Source organism: Protopterus annectens, chromosome 7.part0 (assembly GCF_019279795.1).
Source record: "Protopterus annectens isolate FY-2018-M chromosome 7.part0, PAN1.0, whole genome shotgun sequence".
NCBI lineage: Eukaryota > Metazoa > Chordata > Ceratodontiformes > Protopteridae > Protopterus > Protopterus annectens.
Genome location: NC_056739.1, coordinates 220,310,225 through 220,332,730, shown reverse-complemented (window position 1 = coordinate 220,332,730; position 22,506 = coordinate 220,310,225). Strand labels below are relative to the sequence as shown.

Here is a 22,506-nt window from a genome sequence, read left to right as displayed (position 1 = left end):
AGCGGACTACCCATATGTAAGGACTGCAGCAATGTGAGATGAAGAACATCATGGATTCGTCCGAGGTAGGCTTTGGGGAAGACCACCCCCCCTTTATTCTGAGCATCTCCATGATGTCACCAAATGAGACATCTTCGGGGGGTGATCTTCGGGAGCCTCCCCCTTCCCCCAAATCTGTGTCGTCAGTCAAGGACTCGGGGGGAGTCCAGGTGCCTACTCTTGCACCTTCGCTTGTGAGGGACCTCCTCGGGGGGGCTGTCCGAGGAGGTCTCACCAGCAACGTCTTGTTCCACTGGAACTACCTGGGACGTCAAAGCAGGCTGTCCCTGGGGCCGGGTGATGGAAGCTGGGCCCAACTGAGAAGGAGTGCAGGGTGGAGCCCTGGAATCCCTCGACAGAACCCTCTCCACCACGTCAAATGCCAAGGAAGAGCTGCTCTCTCTGGGATCCGAAAGCAGACTCTCCCTCGGATCCAACGGACGGATCGGGGCCGGCGCCGAAGAGATCGGATCCGACGGACCAGCATGCTCCGACCCAGATGGAGCCGAAGGCATACCAGTGGATCCGAAGCTCAGCCCTCGGCTCCGAGAGCTCGGATCCGAAGAAAATGGACCCGACAGACTCGAGGGAAGTGTCAGCGCCGAAGTACCCGAGACCATCGGCGCTGACACACCCCCGGCTCCAAGGCTGCCCGGCTCCAAAGACTCCGTACCCGGGAAACAGGACAGAGAAGGAGCTATCGGGGCAAAGAAGGGGGGTTGAGCCCCCCCCCCGGAGGGGGGGGAGGCAGGAGTACTCCTATCTGCAGTTGGGCCTGGAGGAATCTTCTCATCATCCGGTTCAAATCTGCATCTGTGAGACTTCTTGTAGATCTCGACGAGGCCACCGAGGCGGGGCAGGAGTGTTGCCTCGATGACCTCGAAGTACATCGGGTCTCCTCCTCCTCAGGACCCGGTGAAAAGCACGGGGACCGGATCCGAGGAGGAGGAGAACCAGAAGACCTTGAGGGAGAAGACCGCTTAGCTGGGGGGCTGAAGCGGAGGCCTCGGCCCGCCGCTTGTGGTGCTTCTCCCTCCTCCTTTCTTTCCTAGCCTCCCTCTCCTCCGAGCCTAAGGCGGGAGGTTGAGTCCCGGCCGGTGGGAGGGAAGCAGGAGTGGCAGCCACTGCAGCCGCTGCGGGAGCCACGGAAGGACTGGAGGTAGAAGCCGAGTCCGGGGGCAGAAGACCCGCCAGAATCAGCTTAGACCTCCAGTCCTTAAGTGCCCTGGGGTTGAACGCTGCACAAATGGTACAACCAGAGGATAGGTGTTCAGCCCCAAGGCACAATACACACAGAGTGTGGCCATCCGCTGGGGACAGCTTATGGCCACACTCGGTGCACTTAGAAAACATTATCTTTGGGGCCTCAGACATACTCAAGAAAGTAACTCACACACACAAGGCACCAAACACACACACACACACAACATTGACATAACCACGAAGGAAGGGGGAGGATAACTAAAAATAAAATAAACTAAGAGAGTTTAGACTAAAAAGGGGGCTAAACACACTCACACCAAAGATTAAAGAAAAGTTGTAAAAAGTTAAATTTTTTCTCACAAAGAGAACGAGAACGCCAGGAGACTCTGGATCAAGCTGCTGAATGAAACCGTGGCAAACTAGATCTGGGGTCAGTCAGGGTTGGCAGGGGATTATGGGTAGGGGGAGGAGCTTGGAGCTCGGATCTAAAGCTGTTGAAAATTGCCGGCTCGGATCCGAGGTCGGATCCGATTCCCAAAGGTTGCTGCACAAATGAAGTTAACTACTTCAGATCATATGTTTTATGAGTGCAATGAGTTGGCAGATTTAAAAAATTCCTTACAGAGTATGCTGTCAGAAATCTTAGGAAATGATTCTTTTGAGCTGGGACTGATGATCTGAAATGCCTAAGCATAGCAAGGCCTCGTTAAGTTTAATTCGGTTGGTTGCCAAAAAAGCAATTACTACAAAATGGAAAACAAAGTCTAAACCAACTGTATTTGAAGTATTAAATATTTTATAAGACATAAAAGAACTGGAAGAGGGATCTTTAGATAAGGGAAGGAGCAAGTTACACAGCAAAATGGAAATTGTGGGAGCAACACATGTAGAATATTGTTCAGGAGAAGAAGTGAGGTTTAAGGGAAGGCAGGAATTTAGCAACTTATGTAATATTGGACTTACAATAGTTACAATGAAGGAAAAGGTATGTGATTTTCCATGTAATTAAAAGGAAAAAATGTTGACATGGTTTGCCTTTTCTTTTAATGTATGTTTGCGTATTATTTAATTGATAATTTAATAAAGGTGCTTTAAAAAAAGACTGTTAACCTGCCCCATCCCATAGCCCAGGGTTTGATTCAGTCAGCCTTCATTTACACACTGCATGAAATCTGACCAAGTTCATAGTTCATAGTTCAGTACTAAGCTAACTGCCCTTGCGAGCCATTTTAAGCCTAGCCAATTACCCCTTGTGAGACTCAAACCCTGCACCTTGTGTTTGTAAGGCAAACACCTTAGCCATTAAGCCACCCTCCCAACCCCCAAAACTCTTTCCAGTGGTGAGAATCAAACCATGCACCTTCTGGTTGAAAGGCATACACCGTAACCACTGTACCATTTGGCCTTTCAGGTATTTAAGTTATATTCCCTTTTTAAAACACTGCGAGCTTGTGCTTAACAGTAGTAATAGAAAATATAAAAGATGCTCATACAATAAAAAAATTACAAAATGTAATTAAAATGTCCTGCCATTATGTTCATTTGGGACAGACAAACCAAAATAATCATTCTGAAGTCCTGCACTCAAGTAATTCCTCTCAAATAAATAGTGCTCCAATTTTCAAAAGGTAACTGCAATCAAGGGAGAGAAGAAAAAAATAATTCAGTCTTGCATTTTTTTTTGCACCTTTACTCCCTGGCTTGACTTGCTCCATGCTGGTGCACCCACTTTCTTCTGTGCAGTTCATGCAAACCTCCGCAAACAAATGTGAGCTGTCTATAAATTACTGCAACTTAAAATTGGTGTTAAGATTCCAAACACATATTACTCTATCTGTACTGTAAGACAAAAGATTTACAGATGCAAGATCTGTAACAATGCCTCTTAGCTGAATATAACAAAATACATATACTCCAGTAAATGGCAAAGTCATCTGTTGTTTTCTGCAAACACAGACGTGCACCTAGCACTGTTCACAACCCTATTAGTACTCCAGAAAGCAACTCTTTCCATCAATTATTACAGAAAAGAAATACCTGTGCGCTCTTTCTTTTGTTACTGTAACTCAAACCTTAATAGTTATAACACTTAACATCTTACAGAGACAATTAAGAACTCTAATGCTACTTTCTCAGGTTTTGAGTACTATCCCATGTACTGGAAAGCACGCTGAGGTAGCACAGAGCACCAAGAATTCAATGAATTAGTCATTGCATGGTCTGGCACAGAAACAGACCATGGCTATATTTTGTTTTCAGTGAGCTTGATAAGCCTGTCCATCAAGGCCAGAACTCCTCAGTAATGGATTACCAACAAGCCATACAGCTGCAGGAAGCGAGATACTGGAAACTGAGAAATCAAGACATTAGTGAATTTGATGAACCAGTCCTGTCACAAGCAAGACTTGGCAATCTAACGGGCTACATGAAGTGCAGAAATAAAGTGTAAAAGCTGCAACTATGACACATCCTCATTGCATAGCTTACAACCCCCATGCTGCCTCACCTGCACAAATACTACGTGTGTATAACAAAAGCAGGTGATGTCCCATACAACAGGTATATTATCAAGATAGGTGATGTCCAGATATTGTAAGTGTAACAAACATGCAGGAAAACACCTCAGCATATGACAGCACTCAAGTGAACAGAATCCTTCTGTGTAACTAGGCAAAATGGTGCAACTGTACACATTCATAATGGGTATGGCAGTGAGGCATACCTGGATATGTGCAGGGTGAAAACCAGCACTGACGTAGACATAAAGACAAATAAGTAACAGTTGTGTATACACAGCTGGGTTATGGCATGTACAATATGGATGGCGATATAGGAAGGAAAAACATGAACACCCCACACAATTACATGAATAACAAGCCCATGGCAGGTCGACAAAATGTATGCCACTAGTCAAGCAAGACAAAGATCTATCTAGGAACTCAACAGTGCTGTAGGGTTTCTGTTGTTATGGCAGCACACTGGCCAGGCTATCCATCTGGGATTTTGTATTCCTGTGAAAAAGGATGATGCTAGCCCAAGGTGGAGATCCAGATACTTCCACATCCATTGCATTCTACTTCACCTATATTAAGTGGAGCATCCTGCCTGCAGATGAGCGCAGCTTCTCCAAGATGATCTTCATTATGCCGATGTTCTACTTTATTTTGTCTCACCAACAAGCCCTGGTTTAGCACAGCAACTGCAAGCTGTGGGGGAGGGGGGGCAGGTCTGTACTTATTTTCACATCTGTTTTTCTGCCATTTGCCGAAAGCACAGTTTTCAGCGAACCACTTACAAACAATCTTGACGCTCTTTGCAGGGAGTAAAATACTACCTCTACGGTGAGTGGCACTTCTGAGGGACACATTCCAGGCTGTGAACTTTTTACCTAACTATGTAAAGAGCCATACACTTGTGACAGGTTAAATCTCTAGATCTCCTGCCACACAATTTGACCAAGTTGCATGTGCTACCATTTGGCAGAGATGCCTAGGACATGCATTTTTTTACAGCCCCCTGCTCAAAGTCTTGCTTGGTTAGTCTGGGAAAAAAGGTGATGTCCTTGCCATTAGCCATCACCTTCAGGGCCACTTACCTGGTTCTATCCACCACCTCCATTCTTTGGGTTAGGAAGACGCAAGCCAGAGAATGACAATGTAGGCATTCTACTGTACTGTTGTATGGACTGCGTAAAGCTGTAGGCGTGGAGGAGAAAGTCCAGAATATACTATCTATTTTCCAGGATCTTGTCATTTTTCATGGCTTTAGGTTATCCCCGCACATCTGATGTCATCACTCCCGAGTGGCAGGATCTTGAGGGCTGTTGTGCTGATTGAAAGTTCCTGAAGCTTAACTCGTAGGTCTTTCACTGACCACTCCATGCCACCATCACCCTGTGTATGCTTTACTTTGGGCTGCAGGGCTTATCCTTTGACAGACATACTGCAACCTTCATGGCCAATGTAGTTATGTCTGCAGCTGACCTGTGTGAAGTGAATGCAGCCTCAAATATGTTGGCCACTGTCTGGGCAAATGGTAATGTACAACGGCTTGGTGAATACTGTATGTTCTGCAGCAGTTATTGTGTTTCTTATGCTGTCAGACAGGTGACACTCTTCCTTTACTGTGTGTAGTTTCCTTCTAAACACAGTATCAGTGTTTTTTGCCATCAGACAGCTTCTCCCTATAACATGGATAGTCTGTGAGATGTAGCTGGGGCTTCCCTCCTTTGGAAGGAATGGTGCTATACTCCTGTCCCAACTATACTGCTGCTTTTTGTTGAGCCAAGCAGGCAGTGTATTCAGTGAACTCCACACTTATGTTTCCTCAAGCCAATAACTCCCTTTGCAGGCAAGCCCTGTAATTTGTCGAAAGGTAGACAAGGGTTGTCCATTACCTGTAGCACACACCCACATCCCTGCCAGTGCAATGCCTGGGTATGTAACTTGTCATTTAACCCCCCTGCCAAATATCATTTGGCCAGTACTTGTCCCTCATGTGACTTACGTATCCCTGTGGGGCATCTGTTTGTTTGTATTATTCAGGCTGGTAAACACTCTGCAGGGTGTGGTTCATGGCTTAAATTTTATTTTGACAATACTGTGCTTAAATACAGAAAAGTTGTATTGTAGACACACCCATGTCTTTACCACGAATCACCAAATATAATGTATCACTCTTGATACACTGGAAGGTCGACACTGCAGGCATAATAGTGATAGATACCCTGCCTCCTTTCCTCATTTCTATTTTGTTACCTCTGCTAGGAAGACTCAGGTTGACTTCTGCAGCTGCCATAAATCTGTAGTTGCTAAACTAATTTCAGGCAACTGGCATCACCAAGACTTGGACAAAAAAATCTGACAAAGATACTATAATCAATGTCCTTCAGACTGGTCCAGATTAGTTCTGTCAGCCCCAATCTGTCAGGAAAATAAGGTTTACTGGTGTCAACCACTGTCTATCTAATGATGCAATGGGGCATGACGGCACTGATCTTTCAATCAAGCAAGAGTCCATAGTTCTCTGTTTTTTCCTCATTACACACCCATTATATGCAAAATTAAACTATGTGAATTAAATTCCACTCTACAGATAACTCCCATTCAGCAAGTGGGAAGAGTATCTTTACAATATCATAACATACACAATACCGATATTCTCTTCCCCAAGGAAGAGATTTCAATTACATCCATTCAGAACTTTTTAGACCACTTATTTTACTTTAAAATAAAGAATGAAAAAATACAACTGTTAGTAAAGCTGCTGGGATGCAAGAGTAAAATAAAGAGTGGGAAAATAGTTAAAACTAGATTATTTTAAGGGAATAACACAGTAGTGTATAAAAAGACAAAATGGCACTGATGAATGAAATTATTTATAAATCCCTGAGATGCAAAAACACTTATGCTTACAAAAAATTCTCAGTCGGATACCTATTACATTGTCAAACTTTTACAAGTTCAAATGCCATATGGTCGAACTCATATGTTCAAACTTGTAAAAGTTTGAAAATGTAAAAAAATAAAAATAAAAAAAACTTACCTGACGGTCGTAAGAAGGGGGGGGGGGAGGCAAGTTCCCCTGCACCGCCCACTCCCCCCGCTCTTGAAATATCAACTCCAGGATCGCACTTCAATGCAGTACGGCGCAGAAAGGGAAGATTTCCCTTTACTGCAGTGTACTGCGATCTCAGAGTTGGTATACTTAAAGAGCAGGTTGTGTGGGGGGTGCAGGGGGGCTTGACCCTCTGCTTACAACCGTCAGTTAAAAAAAAAAAAAAAAAAAATTAAGTTTTCTAACTTTTACAAGTTCGAACATATGGGTTTGACCATATGGCGTTCGAACTTGTCAAAGTTTGACAATGTAATATGAACCCTTCTCAGTCAATATAACTGTCTTGACCTTGGCTTTCAGGTTTTTGCCAATTCAGACCGTCTATCATCAGATATCTGCTAAAGAGCACATAAATGTTAATTATGGTGATTGGATATTGATGGAAATTATGGCATCTTAGACTGTGCATCCTAGTAGTTAGATGGATAACTTGGGACTGGGATTAGGACCAGTGTAAGCTCCTTAATGGCCTACACTGCGAAGTGCCATCACAGGTTGGAGTAAAAAACAAGTATAAAAGGTCAACTACACCTTAAACACAACATTCTCTTCATATGGTGCATCTCACCCCCAGTAAAATAATCCCTATAATACCACACACAAACAAAGCATGATTCATCTGTTTCTTCTAATCTCTGGCGTTTCAGTGCACAATATGTCAACTTGAAGAAATGTCACAACACTGTTTTTAGGAATTTGTCTGGTTGGCTTTTATTACTAGCCATTACATGGTACATTTCTATAAAGAAAAGGACAATATAACAAGATGCTTGTGACCTCTCCCTTCTCTCTTACTAGGTGCATAAACAATAACTATGTGGGGTTCATATCTCTATTACTGTATACGGTCATTCAGTGCTACCTTCCTCTCCCTCCAGATATGGCCATAAACTTACTGAGTGTTTTGGGATTCAGACCTTTTAATGTGTGCAATGTCAGAAAGCGGATGAGACTGAAATGTCAGCAAATCTGGTACTATTGACAGAGTAAATGAATGAAAACTAGTCCCTGCAATTAACTTACTTCTAGTGTTACAAAAATATTATTTAATGGACTGCTGCTGCAAAAAAGAGATGGCAGTACACATAATTTCAGTTCTGTATCAAACACTTTTTCCCCAGTAATTCTCTCCCATTCATTTTATTTTCCACATTTTAACCAAGCTGTAATGAGACATTTCTTCAAGTGCAAAACAGTACTTGTATTACATGTTTTGTAAACCCAAGAATACTTTAGATACAAGAAACCTCCCAGCAGTATCAGGCTCAGCTGCTGGTACTACACAAACAGCTTTGCCTCTCCATACTCTAGACCTGGTTGAAGGGAAAGATGGTACTGTGAATGACAGCTCAGAAGGACTTGAAACTTATTTGTTAACCAGGTAACTCACTAGGCATGGTGGCCTTTTAAGAGGTGACTCATATACACTTTCTGATTAAGTGACTTGCTCAGAATTGCATCTCTAGCAAATGCAGACTGTATGGATCAAACCCAGGACACTGACTGAAGCTCATTAGCAACATTTACCTTTAACCTTTTGCAATAAAGTGCAAGACACAGAGTTCTCAGACACTCAATAAGTTATAATCTTAGTGGGAAAGGAAGGGGTCTACAAATATCTTTGTGAGGAATTCTCCTGGGCTAAAAAAACTTAAAATGTGATGGCTTACATGAGCTATGAGGCAGAAAATCAACTACTTAAAGACAGTATCATGAGATTTCATCTGATCCCATCACATTGCGCACTGAAGAAGCAGAGCAGCATAAAACTGCAACAAAGGGGGGGGGGGGGCAAGTCAGGCTTCATTTCTGTGTGTCCGTATAGGCATTATATAAAGGCAGAAAAACAGATTCTGAGAAGACGAAACATAACAGGGTACAACTTCTTTAAAGTATAACTAAGTAGCTGAACAAAAAGGTCAAATTACAATGTGTTTAAAATATAATTAAGAGAAATCAGAGTGCCAATGTAAGAGAGAGACTCTAAAGGAAATAACCTAGCTGAAAAACAATATCACATCTGTAAAACCACTCCCCGTCATTTTCAAGAAAAACAAACTTGAAAAACAGTAATAACTACTCACAGTATGGCAGGGACTACAGGACCGCATAGAATGTCATTATGATATTTAAAAATTTTCGTGTCTTTCGGCTTTTCCCTGTTAGGGGTCGCCACAGTGGAACTCCGGTCCGCTAATGATTGGTAGTTGATTTTTACGTGCCAAGTTACCAGCCTTGACTCACAACCTTCAATGAAGGTACGCCCATTCACGCATGTCTCCACGCAGAAGACGCTCTAGCTGAGAATCGAACCGGACAGCGTCTTACTGTGAGGCGACAACGCTACCTCAGCACCATATTTAAAAATATGCTTTTTATTTTCAGTTTCTGACCAAAGTCAGCTTTTAATTCCTAGTGAAGCTAGTTCACTGGGCTGAGGAAGTGGGCTACAAAGAATTGGTCAATGACAACAATGGTGGAAAATACGTATTTTTAAAAATAATTTTTAGGTCAAAAGCAGTCTAGATTTGAATCATAATAACCACCCGCATATAAAATTTACACCATAATTTGGTTTTTGTTCATTTCCTTAATAAAATAACATATAAAAACCAGTATAAAAATATTCTATATGTTATCCCTTAAAAGTTGCCTTATATATGTTGATATTCTGTTCTTCATTTCTGTAAACAATCTCAGAATTAAAATGTTCTGGAAGCAGCTCTTCAAAGAATGTTACTGTCCCATGTTCTTTTCGCATCTTGGAAGAGAGGTAGATAGTAGAAGTACAGGTGCAAAAATGCTTCAGTGTCTGAATTAGCAACGCGTATGTCTCTACAAGGTAAACAATGTCTGCTCCCAAAATTAAGTCATAATCACAGGGAAAGTCTTCTTGATCATAACCCCAGGACAGTCTGCATACCTTTGCACGGGTACAGCATGTTGATGGGACATTGGCCAGTACATTGCCTTGTATCTGCTTCAAGGTATGAGGGAGATCTGTAATGGTTACCTCTCCACCAAGCAACACAGTTAGGATTCCCACTATGCCTGTGCCTGCTCCAAGCTCAATAACTTTCTTCCCAATGAAACTCATCTTCTGCCTTTCAAAATAAGAACAAAGGTTTAGGGCAGCTTCCCACACAGAAGCTGCTACACCAAGGCTTGCCCCATAACTTTGAGTGATTCGCAGCTGCTGGCCACAGAAGCAGTAATTGCTTTCCTCTGTGTACAAATCTGTAAAGATGCTATCCACCTCCTGAGGAAAAACATCATCCTCTTCTTCAGGTAGTTGTGTATGAACACTTGAATGGAGTTGATCTGCAGCCATTGCATTACTACCACTCACAAACAAGAAGGTTGGTATCGGCAACTATGACAATGACTACTTACTCATATTGTTTCAGTATGTATCAAACAACCAAAACGATGACCGCTATGAATGAATGGTAAACTCTAAGAGCAGACACATTTTCACTATAACGGGGTGTGTCTAAGAGAAGAATCTCTAAAATTTTAAAAGCATCTGATACAAAGGAGCAAAGATAACATGCAGTGAAAACAGTTTTCCTTCCAGAAGACGACTTGCAAGCACCCACCAGTTTGAGAAAGGATCACAAAGAAGCCCATTTTCCACTTAGAATTCCTCCGACATAACAAAGGACACTAAAGACAATCATTGTTTAAAAAAATTCAAGGAAAAAGACAAGCAAGCTTAATACTGAAGTTAAAACTGCAGCTGTCAAAGTACTGGATGTGAAGTTGCTTTAATTACCAATCCATAAACATGTCACTTAACACAAAGGCCTTGGGTCTTAGACAGCATCTAAAATGGTCCATGTGGATCAGTGCTCCTCCCTGGTTAAAAATGCAATTAAAAAATAAAAGCCAACTACACAGTAATTTATCTGAACTCCTACACTTGCATAACATGGTTTCAAGTCTGGACATATTACTTTTAACTGCCACCCATACTCAAAAAAAGAAGTTATGTACCTACCATAACATTCCATGTGAGTTGTCCATCTCGCCTTCATTCTTTACTGATGGGTTCGGAACTGATCCTTGGTTCAGACTCTGCCATTTACTAAAGGTCGCAGTCTTCAGCAAGCTTGCGGCTCACTCCCTCTATCCCATAATGCTGCACGGCATTCCCCAGACCTTGTTTGCTGACAAAGAAAAAGCTAGTATGTAATCAAATATACTTGCAGAGAGAAAAAAGGAATTATTGTAAGCTGGTAAGCTAAGAGAAAAGGGTCAAAAACCATTAGGTGCCAAATTGTGACCTCTCGTCCCTCCAGGAGCCAAAAGAAGGGGGTTAGGGAGGGTGGGACGTAAGAATAAAGGTGAGATGGACAACTCACATGGAATGTTATGGTAGGTACATAACTTCTTTATGTGAAGTTGTCCTATCTCGCCTTCATTCTTTACTGATGGGACAGCATCCCTAGCACCATTTTTCTTGGGTGGCTCACGGGAGTATATTCTTCAGAACAGGGCACCCAAAGCAGACCCTGTCCCTAGAGGCCAAATCTACTTTGTAATGAGTGATAAAGGTATGAGGTCTCGCTCAGGTAGCTGCTGCACAGATATCTATTGGTAATTTAGCACGAAATGCAGAGGAGGTAGAAACAGCTCTAGTAGAATGAACTTTTTACCTTGTCTGGTAGCTATTTACTGAGTTACAAGTGAACGAAATGCAGTCTGACAGCCACCTTGCTAGAGTAGTGTTTGCTACAGGCATGCCTTTTTTGCATTCTGAAAATGATACAAATAGTTGGTCGGTTTTCCTGAATTCTTTTGTCCTGTGTAGACAAACGTAACTGCCTATGAACATCAAGTTGGTGAAGTATACATTCTGCTTTACTGTCACATACTTGGGGAAAGAAAACTGGCAAATCTATAGACTAGTTCAAATTAGAATCTGAACATACTTTTGGTAGAAAGGTTGGGTTTGTTCGGAATGACAGCCTGTCATTGTGGAACAAAATTAGAAGTTATGTACCTACCATAACGTTCCATGTTAGTTGTCTTCTCTCGCCTTCTTTCTTGCTGGATGGGTTCGGAGCAGATCCTCGGCTCCGACTCGGCACTTGCTAAGCTCGAGAGTCACTTTTACCAGCTCGGGGCAGCCCCATATCCCATGATGCAAGGCGGTAAATACCCAGATCTCGTTTGGTACCTAGAGGGAAAACTGCCTAGCATAAAAACTTTCCACTAAGGAAAGAAAAGCAACTAGCCTAAAGGGCTGTAAGGGGAAACCAGATAATTAAAACTAGAACTAACTGGTGCCCAAGGAACAAAAAAAATCTTCCAGAGACAAGGGAGATCAAGGTCTGTCCAGGCAAGGGGGACAGGAGGGAGGGTCTCAAGAAAGAAGGCGAGAGAAGACAACTAACATGGAACGTTATGGTAGGTACATAACTTCTAAATGTTAAGTTGTCAATCTCGCCTTCATTCTTGCTGGATGGGACCGCGTTCCTAGCACCTCTATCCTGGGTTGCTCAATGGAACAGACTCTTGAGAACCGTGGAACCAAAACTGTCTCTACTCCTGGAGGCCAAATCCAATTTGTAATGAGAAACAAAGGTATGAGGAGTGGCCCAAGTGGCTGCTGCACAAATAGTATCTAAGGGTAGCCTAGCCTGAAAGACTGTAGAAGTGGCTAGGCCTCTAGTGGAATGTGCCTCTGGTTTTGAGCACAGTTGTTTGCCCCTAAGTTGATAAATGTCAGAAATGGTGGAAGATAGCCATCTAGATAAGGTCACTTTGGAAACAGGGAGGCCTTTCTTATTTTCAGCATAAGAAAGAAAAAGCTGATCAGACTTCCTGAATTGCTTTGTTCTGTCCAAATAATATCTGAGTTGGCGGTGAACATCTAGATAATGCAATTTTTGTTCTGATCTGTTGGAATAATTAGGAAAAAATACAGGGAGATCAATGGATTGGTTTAAATTTGTTTTTGAAGCAACCTTGGGCAAAAAGGATGGATTAGTTCTCAAGGATACTCTGTCCTTGTGGAAGACCAAATATGGGGGACGAACAGAGAGGGCATGAAGTTCTGACACTCTCCTAGCCGAGGTAATAGCGACAAGAAAGAGTGTCTTCCACGAAAAACTTTAGTGAACATGAAGCAGCTGGCTCGAAAGGAGGAAGAATTAAGGATGTCAGCACTAGATTTAGGTCCCATTGTGGAGGAGGACTCCTGACAGGAGGTCTTAGGAGAAAAATTCCTTTCAGAAAAGCTTTACAAAGCTTGTGGGACATAATGTTGTGATCTGCAAACCCGATATGAAAGTTCGAGATTGCAGCCAACTGAACTTTAACGGTGGAAGATGAAGAACCCGAGTGAAAGATTTCCGCTAGGAAATCCAAAACTGCATGAACAGGGGCAGTAAAGGGATCTATGTTCCTCGATTTCGCCCAAAGGGAGAAACGTTTCCACTTGCTAGAGTAAATCCTTCTAGTAGAGGATTTAAGGGAAGCTACTATGATATCCCTAACAGGGTTAGAGATCATAGGAAGCCTGGCTAAGGAAGAAAGTGGAGCAACCAAGCTGTGAGGCTGAGAGAAGGAATGGACCGATGCAGCTGACCCGATTGGTGGATCAGAAGATCTGGCACTGGGTCCAGATGCCACGGCTGCACCAAAAGATGACGATGAAGGAACGGAAACCAAATTTGTCGAGGCCAATAGGGGGCAATGAGAATCATTTTGGCTCTCAAAACGGTAGCTTTCTGGAGTACCTGTGGTATCAATGGAAAGGGAGGAAAGGCATAAAGAAGTCCCTGGGGCCAATCTTGGGTAAGAGCGTCTCTGGGGGGATGGCCCGGAAGTAGGAAGAGAGAGAAGAAGACTGGGCATTTGCTGTTTTGGGGAGTAGCAAAAAGATCGCAACATGGGCGGCCCCACTTCTGAAAAATCTCCTCCACTATAGATTGCTTGAGAGACCACTCGTGAGGCATGAGTATAGCTCTGCTCAATCTGTCAGCTAAAATGTTGGTTTTCCCAGGGATATGCGTTGCTACCAGAAACCGATGAGAGGAGATCGCCCATTGCCAAAGTCTGAGAGCCTCTCGACACAAGGGATAGGACTTGGTTCCGCCCTGTTTGTTGATGTACCATACTATGGACATGTTGTCCGTGTGAACTGCAATCGTTCCTAAGGGAAGAAAGTCATTGAGGGCTTGCAACATTAAAAGCACTGCTCTCATCTCTAGGACATTTATGTGCAGGTGGTATTCGAACGGTTGCCACGTCCCATGAACCATCCTGCCCTGATAATGACCCCCCCCACCCGATCAGGGAGGCGTCCGTAGTGACTGTGGCTACCGGGGCCGGGAAAACAAAGGGTCTGCCCTGATGGACTTGGGGAGAAGAAATCCACCAGGATAGATGGTTTTTGCAAGTTTGTGTCACCAGGATCTGGTGACGCATGGGAAGCTGTTGGTAGGACCATTGGCTGAACAACATCCATTGAAGGAGATGCATGTAAAAACGGGCCAAAGGAAGAAGAGTAATGGCAGCTGCCATGAGGCCCAATACTTTCAGGACCAGTCTGGCTTGCACCTTTTTGCTGGCAAGGATGATCCGCACATGGTTTTGGATATCTAGGATTCTCTGGCTTGTTAGGTTTGCTGACATCTGAGCAGTGTCTAAATTTGCGCCTATAAAAGTAATAGAGTGGCAGGGCAATAAGGAGGATTTTTCGTAGTTGACCGAAATTCCTAACTGAGTGCAGAGATTTAGGGTGTAATCTCTGGCTTGGAGAAGTTGATGCCTGGTGGTGGCTGAGAGGAGCCAGTCGTCGAGATACGGAAACACCTGGAATCCTTGACGTCTCAGGTGAGCCGTGACCACTGCCATGCATTTGGTGAACACTCTGGGGGCTGTAGTGAGACCAAAGGGCAGGGCTCTGAATTGAAAATGACTGGACCCCAGCCGAAAGCGGAGAAACCTTCTGGAGCGTCTGTGGATTTTTATGTGATAGTACGCATCCTGAAGGTCTATTGAGCACATCCAGTTGTCTTTGCCTAAGAAGGGCAAAATCGATTGAAGTGTGACCATCCGAAATCTTGTCTTTCACCGACTTGTTGAGTCTGCTGAGATCCAATATTGGTCTCCAATCTCCCATCTTTTTGGGAACCAAAAAGAACCTTGAGTAGATTCCGGGCTCTGAATGGTCTGTTGGAACTGGCTGAATGGCCCTTTTTTGTAGAAGCTTTGATACTTCTAATTTTGCAATTTCCCTTAGACCGGGTGGAACGTCTGGAAGGGAATTTTTGTGAGGGAAGGGACTTTCCTCGAAAGGAATCTTGTAACCCTCGGATATGATCGACTGTACCCATTTGTCTTGCGAAAGGGAAAGCCAGGCTTCTGGGTACAGCGATAATCTTCCCCCGACTGCCTCCAAGGGTGGACAGTCGGGCAACACCTCAGGGATGCTGGAAGGGCTTGTCAGAGAGGGGCTCTCTGCTGCCCTGGTTCTGCGGACCCCCTCTGCCCCTAGGGTGGCGTCTATTGTTATTACCCCCTCTGCCTCTAGGGGTAAACTGACCATGTGTGTCCGGCGTGACTCCCTGAGATTTTCGGAACCACATCTTTCCCCCCTTCTGTCCTTTGGGGTAAGGCCTAGAAGGGGTGGAAAAGCGGATTCCTACGGCAGAAAGAGTCTTGCCGTCTTGCTCACACCTGGTCAACGTATCCTTCACCTGAGGGCCAAACAATGTTGACCCATCAAAGGGAGAGTTTGTGAAGGACGCTTTAAAGGGGTCTGCAAAATTACAGAGCCGCATCCAGGACTGACGTCTGAGAGCCACTCCTGTCCCTGCAGCTCTACTCGCTCCATCTGCTGCATAAGAAATTAGCCGCATGGAGGAGTTGGTTATGGAGTTAAGGATTCCTAGCTGAGAAGCAATCTTCTCCTGAGCCCCTGCAGCTGAAGGATCCTGTACTACTTCACCTAATTCTTTAAGGATATCCCTTTGAAGTCTGGTGAAGTGACATAAATAATTCAGCGAACGCATGGCAAAGGTCGCTGAGGAAAATATCCGCTTACCATACCTGTCCATGGTCCTAGAATCCTTGTTAGGAGGATGGACTGGTACGGAAGGATCTGCAAGTTCCTTCTTGGTGGCGGCCGCCACCACCATGGCATCAACAGGGACACCTTTTGTAAGAAATTGTTTCTCGGAAGGGGCTGTAATAAATTTAGAAGGCCTCCTGGGAACTGGTTCCACGGAATCAAGAGATGTCCACGCCTTCCGAGCTATCACCTCCATGAGGGGGTCGAAAGGCGGAGACACCCAGGAGGTGGAGGGTCGAGATCCAAAAGCCTCTAGGTATACCGACTCATCCTCGGAGGGATTAATGGAGGGCCAGTTTCCCCTCTGTTTTAGGAGTTCTAGGATGTCTGAAAAAGAGACATCCTCAGAGGGGGATCTTGGGGACCCCTCCGACTCATCTAAGTCGGTTTCTGAAGTGGTAGACTCAGGGGAGTCTAGATGCTTCCTCTTACAGGTCCTCTTACGCGGAGGATCTCCTGACGGATCAGGAGAATCCTCGGAAGAGGGGATTCTTCCCAGTGGGGAAACCTAAGGCGATGGATCTCTCGGTCTGGGAGCAAGAGAGTGGGAAGAGACATCTACAGGCACCATAGAGGGAGGAGCTAAGGGAATAGACTGCTGACTGAGCCCGGGGGCCAGCACACTCTTCATCACCTCGAAGGCTCCCCTCCCAGGGAGATCCGAGAGACCTCGCTCTGAAGAAACGGGGGCTCCCGGGCCCACCGACAGGGAAGGCTCCGAGGCAGATGTCGGAGCCGAGCTCACCAAGGCCGAAGCCCCGATGGGGAGAGCAGGGTCGGACAAGGGTCCGATGCCACTCACCCCCTCGGAGCAGACCAGGGAAGCCCGACCACCGGATCCCTCCAAGGAAGGTCTCAAGGAGGAGATAAGAGTAGAAGCTGAAGGGGCAGAAAGGGGTGGTATCTGCCCCGCCACAGCAGTGACTATTCCAATAGACTCCGGCTCAGAGCTCTGGAGGAGAGTCGAAGGAGGAATTTGAAGAGGTTGTGGACTAGTAGTCGTCTGTTGAGTTGGACTATGAAGCATCTGGGCTAGTGCCTGTGATTTTAACAATCTGCTTACCACTCTCTCCAAATCATGGTCTGAGAGCCTGGAAAACCTAGATGATCGGCTCCGATGGCTCCGTTCCGAAAGAAGAGGGGAGGTCGGAGCCGAAAGAATAGGCTCCAAAGAGGGAGACCTGGATCTCTTCCTCGAAGCCATCGGAGCCGATGAACCCTCGGTTCCAGACAGAGCCGACAACTTATCGGCTCCACGCCTGGTCAAAGATGTGTCGGCTCCAGCCGGAGCCGACACAGGCAAGGAAATAATGGTATCGGAGCCGGCCGGCGCCGATACCGAACTCTTAGATACATGGTGGTCGGAGCCGATCGGAGCCGACACCAATGTATCAGTCAAAGTATCGGCACCGATAGCCATCGGTGCCGAAGATTTAGTCAAAAATGACATCAGCTCCAGCCGGAGCCGATCTCGACTCCAAAGGAGTCGGAGCCATGGCCGGAGGCTTAGAAGCAGAAGCCTGGGCCTTGGAGGTCTTAGAGGGCTGACCCGAAGCAGACTTGGCCGGGGAGCCCTCTGGTTTAAGTAGTCCTCTTAAAATTAATTTATTTCTCCTTTCCTGCAGGACTCTCTGGCTGAAAGAGTGACAAATAGCACAGGAGTCTTGCAGGTGGAGAGGTCCCAGGCAATAGATACAAGAAGTGTGACCGTCTGTCAGAGACATCTTCTGACAGCACGAGTCACACTTCTTGAAGCCTGAGACCCTTGGTTCTTTGGACATAGTGAGAACAACACAAACACACTACTCACACAGTCCCAGATTCAGAAATATTAACTTAAAAGGTAGAAAAATAAACTCACACACACGCCCTGACAGGAAGGGATGGGAGAGGATTGAAGGCCCGACTCAGTAAAAACAACTAGGGAAACAGTAACTAGGAGCTAGAGACCCTAAAACTATCAAAAAGTGACAAATACACTAAAATATGTGAGAAAAAGAGGGATGGGGTGACTAATATTTGAATAACAAATTACTTACCAGGAGCTGGTAAAAGGAGTACCTCATCAGCGAAGCGGCAAACGAGATCTGGGTATTTACCGCCTTGCATCATGGGATATGGGGCTGCCTCGAGCTGGTAAAAGTGACTCTCGAGCTTAGCAAGTGCCGAGTCGGAGCCAAGGATCGGCTCCGAACCCATCCAGCAAGAATGAAGGCGAGATTGACAACTTAACATATGGTGGTTTTATAGATAAGACTTATCAACTCCGAAACTCTCCTAGCCGATGTAATTGCCACTAGTGGTCTACCATGTTAAGAACTTAAATCACATGATGATGACTGCTTAAAGGGAGGAAGAATTAATCTTGATAGTACCAGGTTTAGGTTTCATGGTGGTAGCGGAGGCCTGGTGGGTGGTCTTAAAAGATTAGTGCCTCTCAGAAAAGCCTTCGATAGTCTATGGGACATAATATTTGGACCTTCATTCCCAAAGTGAAAATTTGATATTTCTGCTAGTTGTACTCAAACAGTAGCTGCAGCTGCCCTGTCAAAGAGTTTCGTAAAGAATTCTAGGATGGAAGATACAGGTGCTGAATAAGGATCAATGTGATTCTGTAGTGCCCAGATTGAAAATCTTTTCCATTTGCTGATGTATAATCTTCTGGTAGAAGTCTTGTGAGAAGAAATTAGGATATATTGTGCTGCGGATGAAAGGTTTTGTAGCCTGGCTATGTTTGGAATTGGAGCAGCCAAGCTGTCAACTTGAGGGTCTGAAGGGATGGATGAAGAGTTCCTGATGAATGGATCAGGAGATCTGGAACTGGGTCTAGAATTCAAGGCTCTTCCTGAAGATGAGACCATAGGGAGGGGAACCAAATCTGTCAAGGCCAGTAAGGGGCTATCAGGATTAATGTCCTTCCCAACACACTTGCTTTTTGAAGAACTTTGGGTAGCAATGGGAAGGCATAGAGGAGACCCAGGGGTCAATCATGTACAAGTGCATCCCTTGGGAATTCCCCCAGAGGGGTATTAGGGCAAAGTAGTTGCTGCACTTTGTATTCATGGACGTGGCAAAAAGATTGCAGCAAGTCTGGCCCTATTTTCGGAAAGCCATTTCCGCCACTTCTTATTTCAGGGACCACTCGTAAGGCATTAGAATTGCCCTGCTGAGTTTGTCTGCTATCATGATGGATTTCCCTGGGATGTGAATTGCTATCAGAAAACGTTGGGAGAACATTGCCCACTGCCATACTCCAGGAGCCTCTCGACAAAGGGGATAAGATTTGGTTCCTCCTTGTTTATGTACCAAACCACTGACATATTTGTCTGGACTGCAACTGTTCCCAGTGAAAGACAGTGTTGAAATGCCTGCAACACTAGAAGTGCCACTTTCATCTCTAGGACACTAATATGCAAACGAGTCTTGTGATCCTGCCACGTGCCTTGGGCTGTCATTCCCTGATAATCCCCCCCCCCCAATGTGGGAGGCATCCATGGTCACTCTGGCCAGAGGGAATGAGAGAATGTAAGGACGGACCTAAGGTTACTTGTTCTGAATGTAGCCACCAATGAAGGTCCCTTTTGCAAGATTCTGTTAGGATTATCTGGTGTGACATCGGAAGTTCTTGTATGGACCATTGTGTGAATAGGAGCCACTGTAAGATCTCCGTGCATCTGAACTAGGGGGGTCATACTGATTGTTGCTTCCATCGTACCCAAAACATTGAGAATTGTTCTTGCCTAAACCTTTGTTTTTGAGAGGAGGTCTCAAACCCATACTCGTAGGGTTTGTATCCTGTCTGGCAGAAGTTTCACTGTCATTGTCATGTTGTCTAATTCTGCGCCTAAAAAACAATATGCTGAAATGGCAGCAAGGCAGATTTTTCATAGTTTACCGTTATTCCTAATTGAGCACAGTTATTCAAAAAGGTGTCTCTTGCTTGCAAAAGTAGATGCTTAGTGCTGGCAGTTAGGAGCCAGTCGTCTAGATATGGAAACACCCGGAATCCTGAATGTCTCAGATGAGCCACAACCACTGCCATACATATGGGGAACACCCTGGGGGCTGTAGTGAGACCAAAGGGAAGGGCTCTGAATTAGAAATGAATAATTCCCAGCAGAAAACGCAGAAGATTCCTGGATGGCCTGTCCATTATTATGCTATAGTACGCATCCTGGAGGTCTACAGAGCACATCCAATTGTCTTTCCCCAGAAAAGGGAGTACTGACTTCAACATAACCATCTGGAACTTTGTCTTTTTTTACAGATTTGTTTAAATTACTGAGATCCAGTATGGGTCTTCAGTCCCCTGTTTTCTTTGGAACTAAAAAGAACCTTGAGTAAGTTCTGGATCCTATCTGGTCTGCGGGGACTGGTTGGATGTCTGTTTTTTCTAGCAACGTTTGAATTTCTATGGTTGCTTGCTTCCTGTGACTGGATGGAATGTCCGTCCTTTTCATTAGTGGTGGTGGAATGGAAAAGGGTATAGAGTAACCTCTGGATATGATCCTTTGTACCCATTTGTCTTTTGTTATTTTTAGCCAGGCATCTGGGTACAAAGATAAGCGACCACTGACTGCCTCCACAGGGGACAGATAGGCCTCCTTTCAGGAACACTGAAAGGGCTTGCTGAAGAATGATTTTCAGCCACCATGACTTTGCTGACCCCCTCTGCCGTGTGTCCAGCGTCTTCCATTATTCCCTCCTCTTCTTCCCCTGGAGGAGGGTTCATCACATGTGTCTTGAAAGGCTCTCTGGGATTTTTGAAACCACATTTTCCTTCCCCTTTAGCCTTTGGGATAGGGTCCAGAAGGAGTAGAAAAATGGACTCCCGCTGCAGAGAGTGTCTTTCCTTCCTGTTCACACCTGGTCAGTGTTTCTTTGACTTTAGGCCTAAAAAGTGACAAACCATCGAAGGGTGTGTTAATGAAGGATGACTTGAAGGGTTCCACAAACAAAAACAAGCGCATCCAGGAATGTCTCCTAAGGGAATTCCTGAACCTGCTGACCTACTCGCTCCATCGGCTGCATAGGAGATGAGCCTCATGGACGAGTTAACTACAGAATTAAGGGTGGAGAGCTGGGAAGATACTTTATCTGACACTCCCACAGCTACAGTACCCTGTAGAGCATCTCCAAGCTCTTTTTTAAGATCTTTCTGCAACCTGGTGAAGTGAGTGAGGTAATTCAGGGACCTTAGTGTAAAGGTCGCTGAAGGGAACATGCACTTACAGTATCTATCGTATGCGACTCCTTGTTCAGGGGATGGACAGATGTGGATGTTTCTGATAACTCCTTTTTTGGTGGCTGCCACCACCACCATTGCATCTACAGGAACACCTTTGGCGAGAAAATTCCTGTCTTCTGGGGATGTGATAAATTTATTTGGCCTCCTAGGGACAGGTTTCACTGTGTCCAGATACCCCCACTCCTTTCGATAAACTAATACCATGAGCTTGTCAAAAGCCGGAGACACTCACGTGTCGGAAGGTCGAGACCCAAAAGCTTTCAGGTAAACGGACTCCTCGTCAGAAGAGTAATGGCCTTCCAGCTCCCTCTCTGTTTAAGGACTTCCAAGTTGTCTGCAAAGGATGACCGTGGGGACCCTTCCGATTCATTGAGGTCTGTGTCTGATTTGAGTGACTCCTCCGGGGGTCCAAATGTTTCCTCTTACATAATCTCTTTCGGGGTGCCTCTTCGGATGGGGCATCTGGAAAAGTTCCCGAAGAGAGGGGTTTGTTCTCTAGCGCTTCCTGAGGCTTTGGGTCTACGCTGTGGGATGGGTTGTGCAGAAACAGATACTGGTGCCTTAGGGAGAGGAACAGGAGGATCCAAAAGAGAGGATGCCCATAGGGACAAGGCTCTTCTCATAGCCGCAAAAGCCCCCCTCCCACGACCCGAGAAAACCTCCAGCTCAGAGGAGCCAGAAGATCCCCCCGGCACCACAGAAGGCTACAAGGTCAAGGTAGAAGCTGAACTCACCCGAGCCGAGGCCCCGAGAGGCAAGTTCAGAACTGATAAAAACTTGGCCCGACTGTCCCCCCAGAACCAACCGGAGAGTGTCTGCCTCTAGACCCCTCAGATGGCACCGAGGTAGTCAGAGCAGTCTCAGCCAAAGATGCCAATATTGGTCTCAGTCCAGACAGGTCCTTCTTTATCGGTTCCACGCATTCTGATTCAGAGGCCGTAGTCTGGGTTGGAGGAGGAACGATGACGGGATTGGTCTGGTCAGTTCCGAAGCCGACTGGCTCAGTTCCGACAAAAGTTTGGCCAGTGCTGGCGTCCTCAATAGTTTCTGCATGAGATGGTCCATATCATAGTCTGATAGACTCCTGGAAGAATGAGAGGATGGAGTTGGTGATGCTACAAGACTGGAGAATTGGTGACCTAAGTATAGGAGAAACTGGCTGCAAGGTAGGTGAGCAACTCCTAACTTGCAAAACCATAGGTCCCGACACAGATGGAACCGAGGTGGAAGGTTTGACAAGTTCAACTGGCTCTGATACTTTTGAAACTTTATTCCATGGCTCCAATCCATCAGAAGATGCAGATGATGGTCTTTT

The 22,506-nt window shown here is 45.3% G+C and overlaps 1 protein-coding gene across 1 annotated transcript in view; it reads right to left on the bottom strand.

Annotated features, from left to right (window-relative positions):
- Window positions 1–22,506, bottom strand: part of DENND2C (DENN domain containing 2C) — a 1,562,444-nt gene that overhangs the window by 579,752 nt on the left and 960,186 nt on the right. Inside the window, exon 7 of the mRNA XM_044076720.1 lies at window positions 10,130–10,135. Coding sequence (XP_043932655.1) covers window positions 10,130–10,135 — 6 coding nt within the window. The remainder of the gene's footprint in view (window positions 1–10,129; window positions 10,136–22,506) is intronic.